The sequence below is a fragment of the Lacerta agilis genome, chromosome 6, assembly GCF_009819535.1.
Source record: "Lacerta agilis isolate rLacAgi1 chromosome 6, rLacAgi1.pri, whole genome shotgun sequence".
NCBI classification, from domain to species: Eukaryota; Metazoa; Chordata; class Lepidosauria; order Squamata; family Lacertidae; genus Lacerta; species Lacerta agilis.
The window spans coordinates 44,528,398-44,549,676 of record NC_046317.1 but is presented as its reverse complement, the minus strand read 5'-3'; the positions used below and the strand labels follow the sequence as shown (position 1 = coordinate 44,549,676).

The window sequence follows — 21,279 nt, the reverse complement described above, 5'->3', positions numbered from 1 at the left end:
ATTCAGTTGGGAGCCATTCACTGCTAAGACTCCTGTCAGCATTGACATAAATTTCCACTGGTGTTGGCATTTACGCATTTGGCATTTCCATATGTATAGAGTTGCCTGGACTAATTATGCTAATCATCCCCTCTGTTGGCCGCTGTGAAAAATGCCCACATTAAGCACTCCACTGCCTGCTAATGTGACTTAATGTGCGGTTGAAACATACATTCATCCCCCTCTGAATGGCGAAATTTTTCCACATTGCTGCCTTCATTCAGGCAAGAAATGAATTTTTTGAACTCAGACCACTTTTCCAAGCCAGGGGGGATGGATCAGAGAATAACGCTCTCTCCTTCTCTCTCCACTTTCTGTTCCCCACTCACAGCTCTTGCTAATAAAATAAAAAATAAAAATCTCTAGGGCTGGGTCAGACACCCTTCTTCACATATCATTTAAAAATGGAATCTCCATATGTACAACCAGATCAGCGAGGTGGGGAGACCCCATCTTTATCTAGAAGCATCCGTCCTCTCACTCTTCTCTTGTCCACCCCCCCCCCCAACAAAAGGAGCTCTTTCCTCCCCCAACCCTTCAATTCTTTGGGAAACTGAAACAGCCTGAGTGGCAACTCTAGCAAGTTTGAGCTAGTCTGAGAAAAGAAAGATCCTTTCAAAGCCGGCCACGGTCACAGTAGAAGATGCCTCTTAGAGCAAATGTCAAAGCAGAGGCAGAAAACAAAGCAGATTTAGAGGATAATGGCCAACGCTCTCCCACTCTTTCTCTCTCTTTTAGAGGATAGAGAGGCTGAAGGGTATCCTCAAATACACTATTTTTTAAATAGTAATTACAACACTTTCTATTCTGCAGGTATTATTTACTATTTGCATGTGCAACCCTCACAGCAGTTACTAGCAATCACAATTAATACTATGATGCATATGAGAATTGTTAAATTATTTTTTCTTCTTCAAGTGTGGTTATAAACAACTGCATTTAGTTAACTCCAATGTTACTCTGCTCCTGCATTCACTACCAATGGAAATAGGTAATGACTTGGTGACAAAGAAAAAGAACAAAACTAATTGCATTTCCCTCTTTGTTGGACTTTGTCCTTGTTTGTCATCATCGTTCCTACCTGCACTGATAGTAGCATTTTTCCATTGTGGCCCATAGACAATTGCTTTTTCATTTGTGTGGTGTTGTTTTTGAAACGTATCTATGGATTCTGCCCAACTTAAAACCTCTTTTCTTTATTGTGCCAAAGTTTATGTGTTGAATCCTGTCAAATGCCAGCCCAAGAAAAGACAAGAGAAGGGGCAAGGTGACTATGGAAGAACCTAGGAAATAGGTTGGTTTAAGACTAGACTGATCATTACCTAAGACTTGCACAACAGGAGGTTTATTTAATATATAGCAAGTGTGGGAGAATCATCACTTCTTCAGAAGGAAGAGAAAACACATAGATTATTAACCAAATTTAAACTATCAAAGGACATACCAGTGGACATCTCTGTGGAAAAAAAAGTACAAGATATATAGTTTCTTTCTTGGAAACAATGAGGAATTGTCTATAAAATTTTGGAGGGTATGAGGGAAAGATGCTGGGACACACTCCAAAAATAACGCAGAAACTGTGTGCCCTGTGGCAGCCTGATGGATTTCTTTATGGAGGAAATTTGATAGGCCTTAAGTTTATACCCAGACTCCCTGAATTACCTAGTTTCTCCTATCGTTGTTGGATCCACATACTTCCCCTGCATCACAACATTCTGGAGTTTGCTTTTCCACTTTAAATAGCCCAGTTTACTTTCACACTGTCTATGTGAGATTATAAACTCTTTTTTGTAGATACCTTAATTCTGCTGCCAGCCTCCTTTGCCTCTAAGGAATGCAAATGTCCAACAATATGGGAAGCACACTTGTTCACGTCACCCATCTCCCCCATGGCTCTCATCCTTCCTGAAGTTGTCCTCTCACTCTTATCAGCACCAAGGCCACTTCAGAACCTTCTGCTAGCCACTAGGCCACCCACCTCTGTTGGCCACCCAAGAACATTACGTACATATATACACTGAAGCCCCCTTGGCCTCTGCACTCAGCTGCCTTGGGGGCTTGTTTATTTGCTCTTGTGAGCGAGGTATGCAGGCCCCACATCCACAGTTTATTTATCTGTTCAGAAGGAGAGTTCAGAGTAGAAAAGCCTCATTGAATATATACTGGGCCTTCTAGTATTTCTCACATGGCCTGCCTTCATGGGGTTCATCTCCAGTCTCAAACACCCTGAGGTCTGACCTGATTTAAAGGCTGCTTCACCTCTCCCATCTGCAGGAATATCAGGCTAAGTTTGTAAATGTGTCAGGCATCAGCTCTCTCAGACTAGATAGATGCCGCCAACTCAGAACCCCAGCACTCTTTAAAGGAACCATTCTTTGCTATCATTTCAAATAGGCAGTTTAGACATCTTTCACTGGGCATCAAATACAGATAAACCGATGGTGCATGATTGTTATACTGAGCTGAAGTCCCCAAATGAGGCTAGGTTCCCCAGTCATTCTGAGCCAAATGCCCAGTTTGTTTACCCTACAAGCATCCAAACTACAGAATCCCCCTCCCTTACAAGCTACCTCTAGTCATATATATTTAGATGTTCACTCCCACAAAACACTACTGAGAACTGAGCTGCATCTGACATCAAAGTATTTTCCCAGGTTATAAAGTAGAAATTCAATCACACCACTCCACAAATTACAGGCCAGGAGTTGGCTTCACTAAATCCTGTGCTAATTAATTAATTCCTTTTTAAATATTGACATTATCCTATCCCAAGACATAGGGCAGTACAGTGAAATAATTTCATTTTCTCCAGCATGAAGGCATCTTACAACACTTTATCCTGGAAAATGTCACTACTGTCCACTCTGGGTGTTCTGACTCATTCAAGATATAGAAACATGTTCAAGGTCAATTTTGACTGCCAGTTCAGAACAGCAACTGGGCTCACCACCAAGTCTCTTGAACAGTACCTTCCAGATCTCTACATACTGGTCTTATCACCTCAGCATGCTGTCTGCAATCTGTCCTGCAAGGGTGTCTATCCATTGCCCCAGCAGTAATCCATCAAACTCTTCATTTCTTCCGAATCCTTGCAAGTTCCAGTATGGGTGGGCAAAAATCCTTCATCGGTTCTTCTTGCCTCCCCACACTCTCAGGAATTCAAAGATAAAAACATTTCCTCTGGCAGAACAGCCATTCAGTAGCAGCAACCTTTAGAAAGGCCCTGCAGCCACATAGCTACACCAAAATGTTCTGGTTAAAGATTAAACCTGCCTTCCTTTGAGGTCACCCTTAGCCTATAAATCAGCCATGACCTTTTGCCTCTCCAATGCTGGTTTGTTTTCAAGCCCAAAGCTCTAGCGTTTAATTCCCACTCAGCAGTCTACCCTGGTCATAACTATGCCAACAGGCAAGTACCTTTATAGAGGTTTACCTATAAGTGCCTACAGTCAGTTCCTGTTGACATCAGCTCTTGGCATTTTCCCATTCGTTGCATTTTTTTTATTTTGTGTTTTTATTTTGTATTTTAAAGCTGTGAACTGCCCTGAGATCTACAGATGAAAGGCGATATACAAATTTAATAAATAATAATAATAACAATAACAACTGGTTGAGAGGACTGGTGTCAACACTGTTGTAGAATAGATGGTATATCACACAGTGAGACACCTGATCCTTAGTCAAGGTGGGTAACCTTGCTGTTTTCAATTGAGCTTAATTCAAGGCTTTCAGCTGCCATGGCACAGAAGGGGACTCAGAAACTGGAGAGAAATGCACACTTGCCATATAAACTGTTGCATGGGGTAGATGTGGGATATATTCGTGACCAATAACTCAGAAACTTACAGGTGCACCAGCTGAGTCACACCTTGCCTTACTCCTGCAAGACAATGACTCCTATACAACCTTGCAGGTGGCAAGGTTTCTAAACTCTGTCATATCTCAAAAAAGGCGCTGTGGCCAACTACACGACTTCTAATTTTTTTTGTTTTCTGCTCCCTGGTTGCAATTTTAAAACTTGTATTTGTGCTGTGGTTTGTTTCCCTATGACTCCAGGGTCTATGGTTTGCTGTAACTTTATGTCATATATTACATATTTTATGTTTTTATGGGCTTATAGCCGCAATAAAATTTGAATTTGAATTTGATATATTCGTGCATTTTACACCAAATTGTTTACAGACTTCAACACTCCCCCTTTATCTCCACATTTCCAAAAAATAAGATGCCAATTCTAACAAGACTTGGTGGATATTCATGGAATAGACCTTTCTTAGTTCCTCACAGCCCTCTGAGGTCACTTTGTACATAGGAAACAAAGCCAATTTCTTAAACATGAGCATTTACAGTAAGAGTGGAATTAAGGAAAAGGCATACAGTATATGCCCAAACTGTGAGAGAGGAGCTCAGTCTTTCACTGCTAAAGCCAAATGCCAATACAAGGAACAAGCAGAGCCTGCTGTTAAGATGGACCTGGGATGACACACTACCATCCCATCAATAACCAGCAGGTCCTTTGTCTCCTCTCCTGATCTAAACTAAACAACAGTGTGAAGTCAGAGTGCATCTGTGAATACAACACTGTTCCATGGACAGGATCTACCAACCACATCATATAACCCCCAAATGGGATATCAGTAGGGCAAATAGCTCATTCACCAATATCACATTGTTTGATCTATTCCCACAGTGTTTCCGTTTATCTGCCTCAGTAAAATTCAACACCATTCATAAATTAGGGTCAAGTGGTTCAATTCAGTTTGGCAGTTCTTTAAACTCATGTATCTATACTCCTCCCTACTCTCTCTCTTGTGGACATCTCTCATGTTGTTCGGTGCTGATGAGCGCTATATTCCAAAATATCTGGAGGTCACCATGTTGGCAAATGGTGATCCACAACAGCATTGCAAATAGAAGAGGTTGGTAGAAGGAGTAGTTTAGGGAGGACCATTGGGCTGGAAGGAGAGACAGCCATGGTTATACTAATGCCTAGAACGATACCCCATCTGTTTTAAGGAATCAGATGTTCTGTTGTTTCCCACTATACACAAGGTCAGGGTGCTTCACCCTGCACACACACTCTGCATGACAGCTTCATGTTTTGAGCACAAATACACTCAACCACCTTTTCCAGGGTCATTGAAGTGTACCACAGTACAAAAAGTGAGAGAAGCTACCACAGATATTTGTTCATAGAACAGTGGTGAGTATGGGGACTGGGACCTTCAAACAAAAGTCAATGGTTACTTCCTTCAAATTATGTGTTCCTGGATTTGTCTAATTTAAGTTAGTGAAAAGCACCACAGGTAGAAAGAGCATCTATACTATAATTATAAAAAGAAGCTTTCTCCAGAGGCATTTGTACAGGGCTATGCACAAATCAGATCAATCAAATGTGGCAAAGGGCATGGCATGAACAAAACTCAGTCATGAAGCAACTGCCATACTGCAGAATGGCTAGGCCTGTGGATAATTCGCAGTTAGATTCAGCTAGCTTTTCACTATCAATGCTGCATGTCGCTCATCACGGATGCAAGGGAAGCTAAGGAATTTCTGGTCTAGGAATCCAAATATTGACAGCAAACCATTTCTGATCCAAATAGCCCACAACAGAGGATAAGGGGGATGCAGTACAGTTCAAAGCACAGCTTCACAGAAGTATCCTCAGAGTGCCATGGGGTTCCAATGAAAGGAGCCTGCATCACAGCAAACAAGTAATCACAGCAGCATTTTACACACTGGAACTATCCACAACAGGAGATCTACAGCTGTGGACTTTTTCCACTTCTACTTGTATGCCAACTTTTCCCAGCCAGCTTTTTTGCCACACACCAAGCAGCCAACCGAAAGACAATATTGCAAAGCCCCACTTGGCAAATGCCAGCCAGCTGAGAGGATAAACTGTGATTCAAGGAAATGCAAGTGATAAATCAGAATATCACTTTTTTACACTGTTTGTTGCAGTACCTAGTTCTAACATGCATAATTTAAAGTAAAATAGTATCACTGAGCATTTTTTAATCTCAAAATGAACATATACACAAATATAAATTTGTAGCAAAACAAAACATCCAACCAAAGAGCTCCACAAAGTTTAGTGCTCTTTTCAGTGCAACATCCCCAAGACCTAGATCCCGTGTGCCTTCTGCTTTATGTAGCTTACAAACAAGCCATCACTCCAACTATGGGACAGCCAAAAGATTTTTTTTCTTTCTTTTAAAGCTGAGCAAATGTCAGCATCAAAAGCAATAAATAAGTACAAGCCCAACCGTGCAGGTTCTCAGGGGATGTTCTTGATTTGGGCTGAGATGGGCTGGTTACAAAAAGGGGATTTCCCTTCTTTAAATGTTTAACAGCTGCAGGTCTTGATGGATCTCCTTTTTGCTACAAGCCTCTGGAAGGCAGAAGCAAGGAGAGAAGGGGAGGGGGCAGAAGGCTAAGGTTGAGGCATTTTTTCCCTTTCCAGTCCCCCTTCAGTGTGTGAAACAGGTGGGTAAACTTTACTGGCATTCATGTGAGTGTGGGTTTTATTTAAAAGGGAGTGGGAGGGTGGAAGAGTGAAGTTGCTTCTATTGTTGAACAAAATCCAAGAGTAGTTTAGGACCACACATGGAGCTGGGGTTGTGCAGGGGGAGGAGGTGTGGAACGCCAAAGATCGCTGACAGTCATCACAGAGAAACATCTGCTCTTGGAAAGCTCCCAGGCTGCCTGCAATTTTTTTTGTTTAAAAAAAGAATAAAAATAAAATAAAAATCCTAGGGTGTGAAAACTCAGCGCAACCTGGTGTTGGAAAAGAGAGGAGACTGCAATAAGCAGGGGATGGAAAGCAAGGAGCAAACCCCAGGCACTGCCACATGGATTGACGGCAGTGCCAAGAATGGAGGGGGCAACATAGCATGCTGAACTTATTAATAACAAAGGCATCATTTTTATCAAATGTTTCCAGTAGGAAATTAGGATTTGCTCCTGGGTGACCCCTTTTGCTTTCGGCTATTTGCATTCAACCCGATTCCATTCTCAGCTGGCAGGCAAGTGTAACCCAAGTTAAACTTCAACTGACAACTCTGCTGTAGACAGTAATTATCCTCTCCTTCAGCACCACCCTCAGAAAGGTAATTTAGGATTTTAATGTCAATAATGCAATGCAGCAAGCAGGGCCCAGTGGCAAGAAAAAACCATATTATCTGCGATGGGGGAAATAATTTAATTGCACTTGTCTGTGTGGGGGCATGTATTTGCACCGATAGGGATCTGGACTGCACACACGGCATGGCGAACACAGGCACACACATGCAGAGCAGCATAGGAAGGTTTATGCATACTCTTGCGGAACAAGTTCAAGGTAGAAATCTCTCTCTGTAACACCACGACAGCTCCAAACCCTTTGGGTTACGGGAGAGGTCTGTCTCCCAATATTTTCTGCTGTATAAATCATTGTTTCTCATAGATTGATACCAATATAACCAAACAAGATTGAATCCAAAAAAGGGAAGAAAATTCCATGCCTGGACAGGAAGTCAGTGAGGATCACCACAACACCTTTCTTTCTGGAAAGTGGTCTGAAGGTATAGGGATGTGTGAGATTCTATTGCTGAAGCAAAACAGGTCAAGCACTGTATAGTGCTTGGATGGGAGACTGCCTGGAAACCACATGTAAGGAAACCACTCTAAGCAAGTCAGAGGAAGAATGGGCTGCAAGGCAGGCTGTCATGAATGTGATGCATCCCATTACTGAGACCTCCAAGAACAGAACTGCCAGGTGCCTCTAAATCCAAACCATAATCGTTGGCACTATCTTCAATTATTCAAAAGCACTTAAGGCAACCCCACATTCTCCAGTTTTATACCATGTCACCCCACAAGTCTACATGTAAATTAAGGGCATGGAAAGTGTCTGTCCCATCATTCAATATTCACAAACAGTGCTCATTACCATCATGGAGAATAGTATTAAACAAACATTCAAAAGAATTCTGATTTGGGCTCTAAAAATCAGAGAACTGGCTTAAAAACCACTAGCACAACCCACTGAAAACATTTCTGAAGGAAGCCCCTTCAACTTGAATGGAGTTGCACAAGGGCACTCGCACATTATCATCCAGCTCTTATTCATATCAATGGGGCTTGCACAGAAGAAGTTCCCAGCATGATTGTTCCCTGTGCAATTATCTTTTTAAATAAAAGAGCTTCTTGTTTTCATCCACTTTGCCAGCTGGTCTCGGAGGCTTTCTAGCCTGTTTGACAGTCATATAATTCAAGCTTTTCTCAAGGCTTACAAACTCTTCTTCAATTATTGAAAAAAGTTAAAATGGGGAAACAGGGTTTTATTGCAAGACTTGAGGTTTTAAGAGTTCCTCAAACTGGAATACATTTTTATATCCAAGAAAGTGCTCTCTGTCCCACTGTTACTTGGTAGCTTCCCCAAGTGGATGCCAACTCCAAGAAACTGTGTGCAAATCTGGATTTACACACATGTGTGGAGCTTAGAGAGGGGGCCCTTTGCTAACAACTCCCTTTAAAAGGCTCTTCTAGGCCTTTTGCTTCCACTATTTTGGACAACTGCTCCACCATCACCTAAAGCGCTATGCAGCCCTCCCAGTATTTACACACACAAAAAAAATGGAACTTACCTTCCACCCAGAGTTGTTCAATATCCGTTTCTATGGAGGCTACTCGCAGCCCTACAGCCAGCGTCCCAAAGACCAGCAGCCCCACAAAAAGTACTTTGCCACAGTGACGATGGATCCAACAGCCCAGTGTAAACAGCAGGGCCTGGAACTGGGCCCGCAGCCACAGCGGGGCTTTCTGGCCCACAGCCTTACCCTGGGGAGAAAAATGGAGAGTTAGCCAATACACTGTTGCTACAGGGAACAGCAACATCCTGCCCCAGGGTAGCTGGCACTGGGGTTAAAGCAGACCTCAAGCTTTTGGGAGTAAGCATTTCAGCAAGAACCTTGCCATAGATTATTTGTGGGGGCATAAATGTGTGTGCCTGCCTGTCCCTACAGCGCTTCCATCTGCTAGGAACTTGTGGAGGCCAGTGCCCATATCCTCCCAGTCTGCAGAGAGATGAACTCCTGAGTGACAGCTGTAGATGTGGGTGAATCCCCTACTCAGGGTGGAGAAACAGGCCGCTGGGAAGCTCCTGCCACAATCCATGTGTTAAGTCTGTGAGGTTGCCCAGCAGGAATCTCCCTCCTCTGTTCCTCAGCGGTGGTCTGCTTTCCCTTCCCCAGTTCCAGATACACTCACCTCCAGAGCAACCCAGCAGCTGAAGTGCCCTGTTAGAAAGGAGGCAGGAAAGGAGCCCTGCAAAAGGCAACCCGGTATGTTAAGGAGTCCTACTACAGTCTAGTTTCCAGCTCTGGGGAGAGCAGATGTCCGCTCCACCCTTTCCTCAGGTGCGTCCTTCTGACCTGTCAAGTTTTCTTGCCTTCCCTCGCGGGAGACTCTCCCATTGTCTCCCTCCTTCTCCTTCCACCGATTCAGCGACTCAAGTCCACCCGCCTCCCTTTCTCGCTCCGGAGCGAAACGCTCCACGCAGACCCACCCCCGAGCCGCTGTCTCCCCTCGCAGATCCGATCCCGGGCTGGCCTCTCCCGCGCGTCCCTCCTGGACGGCTCCACAGCGTCTCCCCTTTCCATAAACAAACTCCAGGGGCCACGGCGCGGGCTCGTTCTGGAGCACGCCGGCGAAAGCCTGCCCCCTTCCTTCATTCCCTGGCCCCAAAGAAGCCGAAAGCTTCTAAGAGGACCCCCTTCTCCAGCCCCCGGGCCCAGAAGAGCCGATTCCTCGCCTTTTTTGTCCCCTTCCTTGCAGCTGCTTGCGCGTCTCTCTCCCGGGTGGACGGGGTCGCCCCAACTTTACTTCTCCCCCCACACGGAGTCGCTCCCCACCCGTGGGAAAGCGCCTTCGCCCCATTCCCTTACCTTGGAGATCTGTTTGAGGGCAAAGGCAGCGTGGCAGTAGCTGGGTCTCCGGAGAAGATCCGAGTTGGCAGTTGCCGCCGTGGCCGCCGCCGCCGCGTAAGACGGCGGGAGCTCTCCCAGGAAGCCCCCGGCCCCCGGGACCGGCCGATCCGAAGCCATACTCCAGGGTCGAGCGAGGACGGTGCTGGCGGGAGGCGCAGGGGCGCAGGCGGCTTCCCGGGAACGGTAATCCAGAGGGGAGAAGCGCGGGGTCGGAGGCTTCAGAGGAGTGGCTGCTGCGGGGATCCCATGTGGACATTATGGGGGCGAATCCGAGGCCATCCAAGCGCGCCCCATGCGCCCTCGGCGCCTTCCAGCGTGGCCCCTTCGACGCGCGGCAGGAGACGGCGACCGAAAGCTCACACAGCCCCCGAAACGAGAGGCGCCCGGGTGCCCGGCGGTGCAGTGCGCCTCGGATCCCGTCCCACCAACATTTGGAACAAACAGTCTCCTTCGAGATCCTGAAAAGAGGAGCGGGGGGAGGAAGGTTTGGTTTGATGGGAAAGTGCCCCGGTTCCCATTGGCCGAGGAAGAGGCAAATTACTCCGCAAACATCTCCTATTATTAGCTGCTAAGCAACAGCTCACCAAAGTGGAGAGAGAAGAGACCACCCAGGCAGCGCCCTCCCCCGCCTCCCTCCTCCCCGCCTCAAATCAATGAGGGCAGAGGGAGGGAGAGACTTGCCTTCAACACAGGAATTCTGCTCCACAGATTTTCAAATGCTGCCCGTTGCCCCCTCCCAGCTGCCCCCCTCCTAAATCCAAACCAGCTCCTTTATTTATTATTGCAAGCGGACGCAGCTATGTAGTGGGACAGCTGCAAACTTTGCGGGCAGGGGGGACAGGGGGGGCTCTCCAGGATTTGGGGAGAAAAGGGTAAAACTTTGGGGTTTGCTGTTTTGGTTTTTTAAAAGGCAGGTGGAGAGGACTGATTTATTGAAAAAGCTTAAATAGGTATAAACAGTGGGAGAAGCCAAAGTGGTACTATCACCGTCATGGGGGGCGGGGGGGGGCGGACACACTACACAACACAACTTTTCTTATCCTGTAATGACTTTTTGAGCTGTGTGTGTATGAGATCTAACATGCACACACATGCAAGCACACCCTTTCCCTCACCAGGACTTGTAAAGCACACAGGGGCAAAAGGCCTTTGAACATGTACAGAGTGCTGTAGTCCCCGTCCCTTGCAGTGAGAAACCCTGATTATTCTGCACACCCCGTGGACAGAGGGAATGCCTTCCATGTGAGCAGGCATGAGTATGAAACTTCCAAACAAAACAGAGCCCCAACACCTGTCGCTTAGAAATTAAGCCATTCCACATGGCATGGATTCTTAAACTCAATACATTTTTAGGGGAACAGATACAAATCCAAGAAAACAAATCCATCAAATCTTTAAACAACACAAACCAAGGGACTCTTGCTTCAGAAGCATGCAGGGTTCCTAATGGGGCAAAATAATAATAATAGTCAACATCAGAAACAAAACTGTATTTCCATAAAAATGGAATAACTATTTTAGCCATATGGATGGGCCAAAATATGAGCCAGGGTCCTCCAGACCTTCAAATTATAACCTATTTTCAATGGCTTAGGCTGCAATCATATAATCCCATATCTAGGAGTAAATACTTAAGACATATAGAATTGCACTGCCAGTCTTGGAAATGGGGGAGGAATAATCTCTGAACATGTGCAAAGTACTCTTCATTTGTCAGAGGGTCCTCCGGAGGCAGCGGAGAGCCAGCTAGGGGGAGGGAGGGACCCCGATGTTGAAAATACCCAGCACCACCAGAGAAGCCCAGAGACTTCCTGGCAGGGAGAGAGTTCCGTGGAGGAAGGGTAGTCAGACGGAGGGGGAATTGGTAGTTCCGTTACCCCAACTACGTAGGGGTCTCAAACGGAAGGAGGAAAGGAGGAGACTTGGGGGTCCCCAGGTTGTTTTGTTGGATGCGCTCTCACAAAGCGCCACTTCAGGAATCTGAGAGTGACTAAGACGGTAATGGAATTTGAGCTCTGACTTGTACATATCTGCATAATAAGCTGATGTAAATATACAGATTTTGAGTCATCACCTTTTACTCATGAGGAGCACCACTGGACCCTTACATCATTGAGTAATCATCACTAGCCTTCATATGCCTTGGAGCAGTGACAACTTTAGCCAGTTTTGGGGGGGGAAGGGGGTTGAGGGAAGGATGGGTTTCTAGTTGGTGTGACATCCAGGCAGGCCTGAAACCCAAGAATTTCATTTTGGAAATTTACTGACAAACTTTCCTTTGACCAAACCCACAAGAAATCCAGGAAACACAAAGCCAGCTGCAAAGTCAGTGCCTCACTTTCCACCACTGAGAAACTACAACCAGGCTGGTGGTCCACAAAGGGGCAGGACTGTACCACCCTCTACATCATACTCAGAACCTCATACAATTTTTTTTTTCTAAAGTAACCTTGCAATACACTTCTCTGACACAGAAAAAAGTGACAGGTTTAAATTAGCAGGTGATGAGCTGTTTTCTCTCAGCCCTGTAAGATGCCCTTTAAACCTTCCTTCGCCAGAGAAGGAGGCAGCAGCAAAATTAACAGGAAACCAATGAACAACCTGGATTCTAGCTGCAGAACTTGGACTGGAAGAAAACAGACCCACTATGTGGGAGGGACTAATTTGGTTGAGAGATGGCAGCCTGAGTATTCATGTGACTCACTCTGGGCTGAAGTGAAGGCCTGTACACATTACACATGTACACATGCGGTGAGGTCATTGCATTTCACTGCATTTCACACCATGTTTGCACACTGTTGTACTCATGAACGTGGTTTGATGCATATCTAAGTCGCCCGTTTTATATCTCCACTGGTAGACAGAGACAAGGTGGGACTTTTCTTACCCAATGAGCAAGTCTCAATTTGGATTGAAGCTGGTTTGGAGGAAAATGCATCAAAACGTATGTATACACAATTTCCAAAACCAGTGGCAGGAGTGTACTGGATGCAAAGTACCGGTAAATGGGAGTGTGCATTAATATGGGGAACCAAAACCAAAGCCAGTAGCATTTAATTGCACGTCTCCATCCTCCTTTGATATAGGCACAACCACTGCTGTTCCCATATTAGGAAACAATAGATTGCTCCTTTGATGAATATTTGGGAATGTAAATTTTACAGAAGAACTTGGGTGGTAAGGAAGAAGAAACGTATTACATATTGGAGATCGTTTATCTGTTTTTTGTGTTAGGGTTTATGCATGTGTATTACAGTGTGAATGCATGTACATGCTATGTTTTGAAATAAATGTGAGTATTATGTAGTGGCTTTTTGGGGAGGTATGTATGGAACTGGATACTGACAAAATTATAAAAGTGAAACATTTTATTTCTTCTGAAGTGATCAAGTGGGAACTAGAGAAGATTTCAAACTAGATAGACAGATGTTTAAAAAATCCTATTGGGGGCTTCCTTGGATGGTCAGCCAGACCTGAAACTACACCCACTACCTTTAAAATCCAGTAATTTTCTTCACAGTGTTCTACTCTCTCCCTCACCCTCATCCCTACCCTGCCCTGTGCTCCTACCAACATCCAGGGTGAGGAAAATGCATTATTGACGTAACTCTGTCTTTACTATTATCTGTGATAGATGGTTTCATGTTTTTGCTGGGGGGAAAGTTTGTGGAATCCACAATATTTGATTCTGGAACAATTGCCCACCTTCAGCATCCCCTAAAAGTGGCCTTTTGCCACTGTATCCCCCTCTGCTTATCCTTTTCTTCACCAAGTTCATACATACTCTGAATCATCAGGAAATAAGCAAAAATGACAATAGGATTTACAGGTTTCTGAAAGGCCTAAGTCCCCATTAGTACAGTATTGCTCCCGATCCTTCCTCTGAGGCAATGGGATGCTGACATATTTAAGGCAGTCGAGGTAATGAGAACAAGCCCTCTGCATAACATCCCACACATTCTGTCTGTCTCTGTGTGCACAGCACCAGCTGAAGGATGACTCTTTCCCACCCACCCGCCCCCACTATATCCTGAAATGCAACTTCCTTACAACTACTAGCTTGCTCGGGTCCCTGGCAATGTAAGTGAGGGCCCTGGTTTCCCCCATCTAAGAGCAATTCATCTGTCATCTACTGGCTAGTTGCCTATTTGGTATTACTATTTAACACTGGGGCTTCTGGGCTTCTTTCACAAAAGCCTAAAAACAAATCTCCACCGCCTATCCCCTTTTTTGAAACACACATCACCCACAGGAAACGATGAGCCTCCGAGGATGATGGTCTTTGCAGAAATATGGCAGTGGCCAATTTTGCTCTGTGCTGTTGGCCATGCATCCTGGCTTTCTCTCTGGTGGTGCAGCTAGCACAGGTGTGGGAAACCTTTGGCCCTCCAGATGTTGCTCAACCACAACTCCCATCAGTCCCAACAAGCCTCATCAGTGGCCAGGAATGATGAGAGTTGTAGTTCAGTAACATCTGGGAGGCGTAAGGTTCACAACACCAGAGCTAGTGTCAAAACCCACAGCTCCAGGGTTCTCCAAGATGACAACCTAGAGAGAAGCAGATGTTGTGAACACTGGCAAACAGGCCTGGCACTAGGACCTGAGCCAGTGTGGGGATGCCAGGTCTCATAGACTGATGCTGGTCACTGTTTTGGCATAATGAGGTAGAGAAAGATAAAGAGAAGCATTAGTTGTGTGCTTCACTATTTAGGGAATATGCATGGCCATCTAAAGGAGGCCCCCATAAGACCATTAAGTCCTGGGTCTAAAAGTACCTGGCTGCATTCACTGTTTCCATTCTACAGGGCCAGTAGCTGGTGCTGCAGGAGGAAGTGTTAGATCTTACATTAAGCACTTGCAATAATAGTTTGCCCGCAAACGCTGGTCCTGAACAGCGTTACTTTCCCCTACATAAGGCGGCATGTAAAGTCTAATTCATGGGCAGTAATGATTTTCTTCTTGAATATTGCTATACCTTTTGGTGTCTGATCCCCTTCTGGGGCAGTGAATCCCACAGGATCAATCTGGTCTTTCTTCACCTCTCCACTCTATTGGTTGGCCCTTTTTTAACAAAAGGGATGGGAACTGTTGACCCTCCAGATATTATTGGATTCCCACCAGCCCCAAACAGCACAGCCAATGGTCAGGGATGAAGAGTATTGGAGTCCAACAACATCAGGAGGACCGCAGGTTCCTAATCCTTGCCAGACTGTTAAACAGTGGAGAGCAGGACCACTTGTCCTGCTTCCCTTCCCTTCCCTTTGATGAGTGTGTATACAGAATAGTATCATGCCATCTTATTGTCTCCTTTTCAGAAGCTGCAGGCTCATACCAGTTCTTTTTGTAAGCCTTTACAGCTTCCGTTTCTGAGCACACATCTTCCCCAATCCCTTATACAGCTTCACAATCATCATTTGGTTGCAATATTCAGGGGGGCTTCATTTCTCTCACCAACAAAGGCCTGGCTTGGAGGAGGCCTTTCCTCTCACTTCATGATCCCCGTTCTGCTTTATCTGAATTAATGTTCACTGGACATCAGTGGTGGCTGGAACCCATCAGACCTGGTACGACTGCTAGATGCCTTCTGCAATGTGATGAAAAAAAAAAAGTGAAACGCTGTGATGAAAGCTACCACTTGCGTATCTAACGTTAAACACTAATCCTAGAGAGGACTATAATAACTGCAACAGCTTCATGGCTCCACTAACTCCACTAACAGTTGGTCAATGAGAAGGACCCAGAATACAAAAAGGAGCGAGAACCCCCCTAGTGGACAATGGTGGGATAAGCTGCCACATAATGTAAATTTGGTGTTATTCTCCCTCCCTCCTCTTGCATAAATTAGTGGCAAATTACCAAGGGAAGACTGTACTGCACAGGCACTGAAAGTGTTCAGAATATGATATGCTGATAAATTCTGACAATGAGAAGGAATGAGCTGAAATTGATAAATGCTGAGATTTCAGATAACAGCTCTATATTTTCAGAGGGGTATCTGCGTTAATCTGCTGCTGCAAAAACGAAAAAGACTAAAGGCTTGTCCACACTTCCTCTGGTCCCACAGCTCCCCCTCATCCCTACCCCTGGAGAAACAACTCTTTAGTGCTCAATCGAAGCAAATGTCAATTCGGGTTTTCCCTGGACTGCCACTTGTTCCAATCTTTCGCCAAAGAGTGAGTTTTCCCTTGGAAAGGGGTGGGGCAAGGGGAAAACTGTTTGGACCTGTGCCTAGAAAGCCTGGGTCAAGCAGAAAACCACTCAGACCCGTGCTCTCTAGGCACAACACAAATGGAAGTGTGGGCAAGCCCTAACACATCCCATCAACTACAGCCAAGCCCTGTAATACAGCTGCACCTCTTCTGACCCATTGGATGGAGATGCACAATTCCAGCCATTTATTAAATTGCAGTATCTACCAAATGAAATGAAATGGTCACTAGAATGGTATCCAGGAATAATATGCTACAGGAGAACACCATTGGCAGCCACCTTGGTAAAAATCACAGTAAGCTATAATCAGGGATTACCATCAGCCCAATGAAAACCAACATTCTAGGTTAGGATATCACCAGCATGCCACGCATCAGCATGGGTGACCACATGCTTGAGGTGGTAGATGATTTTTATCTTCCTGGGCTTTACCACAACCAGCAACTTCACCACCAATGCTGAGCTGCACAAGCATATTGGGAAGGCAGCTATGGCAATGGCTCGCCTCTCCAAAAAAGGTATGGGAGACTGTGATGCTAACGACCAATACCAAGATGAAGGTCTACCAGGCATGAGTGTTGAGCATGCTGCTTTATGGAAGTGAGTCATGGGCAAGTTACACCTGCCAGGAGTGACGCCTCAACGCCTTCCACATGCACTGCATCAGGAAGATTTTGCACATCACATGGAAGGTCAGAGGCTCAAACAAAGATGTGCTCTCTCAAGCCCACATTCCCAGCATGCTTGCACTTCCACGGACATGACCAACCAGCCCTTGTCATTGTGAGTCGTTGTTTGCCTCTGTATGTGGGCACTGTAATTGACACAATCTCTGATGGGATGTTTTGAGTGTGTCCTTTCCTCCACCCTCCATTGTTTTTTAATTGAACGTGTTTTCCCTACCCTCTCCCATGCCTGTATTAGATTTGGTTGTTGCTCCACCCCCGTTTAAAAACAGTATGGGCACTTTTAATAAAAGTTAGTACCTGCAGTAAGGCCCATTGTGTTGAATGTGACTCACTCCCAGGTGAGTGTGTATGTATGGAATTGCAAACTTAGGCTTACTAGTGAGGAAGCCCCATTAGACACTGTGAGATTTATGTCCAATTAAGTATACACACATTGTAAAGACACAGTCCTGCACCTATAGAAGTAAAAACTCCTGCTGACTCTAATGAAGCAGGTTTGTAGCACAATACACTTTGGAGCTACAATAATATGCACACTTACCTGAGACATACTTCTGAGTTAAAATGTGTACGATAGTGCTGCTCATTGGCTACAGTCTCAAAAAAACAAAGCTCACCAACTATCAAACCCTTCCTTCCTTCCTTCCTTCCTTCCTTCCTTCCTTCCTTCCTTCCTTCCTTCCAACAGGAGAAGAGTACCATATATACTTGAGTATAAGCCTAGTTTTTCAGCACATTTTTTGTGCTGAAAAAGCTGCCCTCGGCTTATACTCGAGTGAGGCACGCGGTGGGGGTGGCGAGAAAGAAGCCCTTTCTCTCTGCTCGTGCCGCCACCCGCTCTCCCCAGTCAACCACTCCTTAAGTGTACAAGAACGGCGGTTCTTTACTCTCCCCAGGCAGTTTGTTCCATTCCTGAACTGCTTGCATAAATGCAAACTTGGCAAAGGAAGAAGAAGGGCTGCTTTCGGGCTGCTCGTTCCTCCTCCTCCTCCACAGCGGCAAAGGTGAACCGGCTTATACTCGAGTCAATAAGCTTTCCCAGGTTTTTGTAGGAAAATTAGGTGCCTTGGTTTATATTCGGGTCGGCTTATACTCGGGTATATACGGTACCCTGTCCCATTACTATTGCACCCTAGATTGCACAATCTCTGCATTCTACCATTAGACCAGTGTTTCCCAACCTTTTTCTAATCGTGTCCCCATGGGCATAGCCAAGGGGGGCAGGAGGCAGCTGCACCCCACAAATAAGTAAAAAATCAATACAAATCTGAGGTTCTGCCCCTCCTAACAAAAATCCTGGCTACATCCATGCACCCCTCCTACTGGTCGAAAGGTATATATTTAAATGTTTTGTTTATAATTTTTATAATTTATACAAAATACAATTACATAAAATGATAAGAACATAATGAAATGTTGTTGAAGCATAAAAGCAGAGAATCATAGAGCTGAAAGGGACCCCAAGGGACATCTTTCTAGTGCAACCCCCTGCAATGTAGGAAACTCAGCTAAAGCACCCATGACAGATGGCCATCCAACCTCTGCTTAGAAACCTCCAAGGAAGGAGAATCCAGAACCTATCAAGGGAGATCCATCTTCCATGTATTATAAAAAGTAAACAACACTTGTTTGACCCCAGTTATTTGACACAGAGGGGGAAACCTACAGATACAGTCCAAAAGGTGCAAAGGAGGTTCTGTATATATGGAATTTTTTTTAAAAAGCAAGTGGTCCTCACTGACCTGGTGCAAAAAGCTATTGTCATGCAGAGGAGCCCTTGCTGCCTAGATAAAACACTGTAGCCCCACACACCCTTACCTGGGAGTAAGGCCCACTGAACTCAGTGTGGCTTTATTCTGAGTAGACTCTTAGTTATTTACTAGATGCAAGTCAGCAGCGCCAGATGACCCTGCTTGGCTAGGTGCTGGGGTGGATTGCACCCTACACGCTGCAGAGTCAGGCCCAGGCTGCTACTGGGCCCAGCACTGGTGGCAGCAACAAGCAGCTTGCCCAGCCCTACCCATTGCCACCCCACCACTGCATTTAGCTGACCTGGGGGTTCTGGATCGCGGGCTCTGCTGGTCAAAAAGGGAGCCTCAGTGATCATCCTCTCCCACTGGAAACAAACCAGGACTGCTCCAAGAAAATCCAAGTGGCAAAAAGGAGAGCTAGGCCCTGGTGGGCCACCCCCTTACCCGCTTGTGATTGGCCAAGCAGATAGCCATCCAATCAAAATCCCCCCCTTCACTTCTCACTTCCTTCAGTGGCCCCCAAGCCTTGTGTTGTGGGCCCCCCATTTACGAGATTTTAACCTGTGGCCCCCTTGGAATATTCGGGGGGGGGGCAGGGGGCCATATAGCCCCTGGTTGAGAAACAATGTGTTAGATAACTATTTGAGTAATATGTGACAAAAGTTCAGATCTGGAAAATGCTGGAGAGCTCCCAGGGCAATGCATAGCTAGAGGGCGTCTGGACAACATTTCGCATAAGGCAGAAGTGTCACCAAGGGAAGTGGTGCCCTTACAAGCTCAGCCTATAGGTGGTTCACAAATCACAAAGGCCTGGTTTCTCTCCCCACCCACACACCTTAGTATTTGGTTGGGTTGGCTGGGAATGGCTTGCCCAGCATCATACTTACCGGTATGTGAGATCCAGACCCTGAGAGGGCTCCTGTATCTTTAAGAGTTGCAAAGAAGGCGACACTCCGCTATATGCATATGCACAGCTTCCTGTTATCACTGCAGCACTGTGAAGAGAAAAAGGTGCAGTGGATTAAAGTACTTCTTACATTCATCTTTTAGAATCCTAAAGGTACCCTCTCAGTGCTCAGGCCTGGCAAACCTAGCAGGCCTTAATGCTACAGTAGGAAGATCCCCTCCCCCTATCATAGGCCCTAGAGCAGTGTTTCCCAACCTTGTGCCTCCAGATGTTTTCGGACTACAATTCCCACCATCCCTGACCACTGGTCTTGCTAGCTAGGGATGATGGGAGTTGTAGTCCAAAAACAGCTGGAGGCACAAGGTTGGGAAACACTGCCCTAGAGGAAGCTGCCATAGATAGAGGGCAGAGCTTTTGTACCTTTAGGGTTTATGCAGGGAAGGTAGAAATGCAACTTGCCCCCACTAATCCACTATTAGGTCATATATGAGGTGTAGGTTTAAAATTTAACAGAAGCAGCAAGAAAAACAGTAGCCAATTGCGAGTTAACGAAATACTGCTGAACTAAAGAAATGTGGGGGGAAAGAACAAATTCAAGCTGAGCAATAAATAATAGCTTACATGAACATAACCCTGAAAAAGCACATTTAGAACTCAGTTTCAGTGGTGGCTTGTATCTCCCATATCATGCATTAATTGGGACTTCGTTTGTCTGTGTCTGCCTGCTGCTGGGAGAACTTCTATTAATGTAGATGGTCTAGAGATGCATTATCATAGTTCTAGCCCTGGAAGCTGAGTAGGTGGAGATGGATGGATGGTAGGCAGAGGGCCGCTAGAGCATTTTCTGCATTTTCTGAAATAACCAATATAGGTATAGAGTTTGGGCTACAGGCAGATTTTTGACAGCTTCCCAGGAAGACATCCCTGCCCTGTCTAAGGAGCCAGAGAAGGTGAGAGACATTTTTTCACCACATAGAGAGCTGTGATTGCAAGGGAGGGTCACAATGCTTGTGTGTCTGTGCACGTGAGGAACAAGGCACAGACAAATGCAGTCTGTTCCAGCCCTGCAAAACAGGGATGACTTGATGGGTAGCAAGGGAAGAAGTGGGGGGGGGGGGAGAGGCACTTGGGAAGGAACCAATATACATCAGTGGGGGGAAGCAGAGGTGGGGGCAGGCAAAGAGAAGACAAACCTGCACTCATCCTTTGGGGGTTTATTTCACATCCTGCTTTGCCTACCCAGTGTACATTAGTGCAGGACTTGGTGACATGACCGCCACTGCCACCTTGGGAGACAGAGGGCCTCGCCACCCACCGCCAGCCGCAGGATTAATTATGATAATGTATTTCTTTCCCCTTTTGTCACCCTAATGAATGGGCCCCTTTAAGATTTTAAGGCCTTTTGTTTGTCCAGTTTTTAAGGCGGTATTATAGGGTAGGGGATAGCAGGTGGCATGGCCAAAACAGGCTCTTTTGTCTTCCTTGGGGGCTTTTCTTTTCCTGTGGTGGATTTGTGCAGGGGGGGGGGGAGCCTGGTTGAAGATGCAGAGGCGCAGAGCAGAGACACTCCTCAGTCAGTTTCACTGCACTGATAGTGATAGCAGAGAAATTTCCTTGTTTGGGGAGGGGAGTTTCAGAGAGAACCCCCTCTTTCTTTCTTTCTTTCTTTCCCACCTCACACACCTCCTATGAAATGGGACCCATTCTGTATC

General features: G+C 45.8%; 1 protein-coding gene across 1 annotated transcript in view; it reads right to left on the bottom strand.

Annotated features, from left to right (window-relative positions):
• PTCH2 (patched 2) overlaps window positions 1-10,588 on the bottom strand; it is a 52,211-nt gene extending 41,623 nt beyond the window's left edge. Inside the window, exons 1-2 of the mRNA XM_033152272.1 lie at window positions 9,969-10,588; window positions 8,670-8,862 (exon numbers count right to left, since the gene is read on the bottom strand). Coding sequence (XP_033008163.1) covers window positions 8,670-8,862; window positions 9,969-10,127 — 352 coding nt within the window. The 5' untranslated portion in view covers window positions 10,128-10,588. The remainder of the gene's footprint in view (window positions 1-8,669; window positions 8,863-9,968) is intronic.
• Between the last annotated feature and the right edge of the window lie 10,691 nt (window positions 10,589-21,279).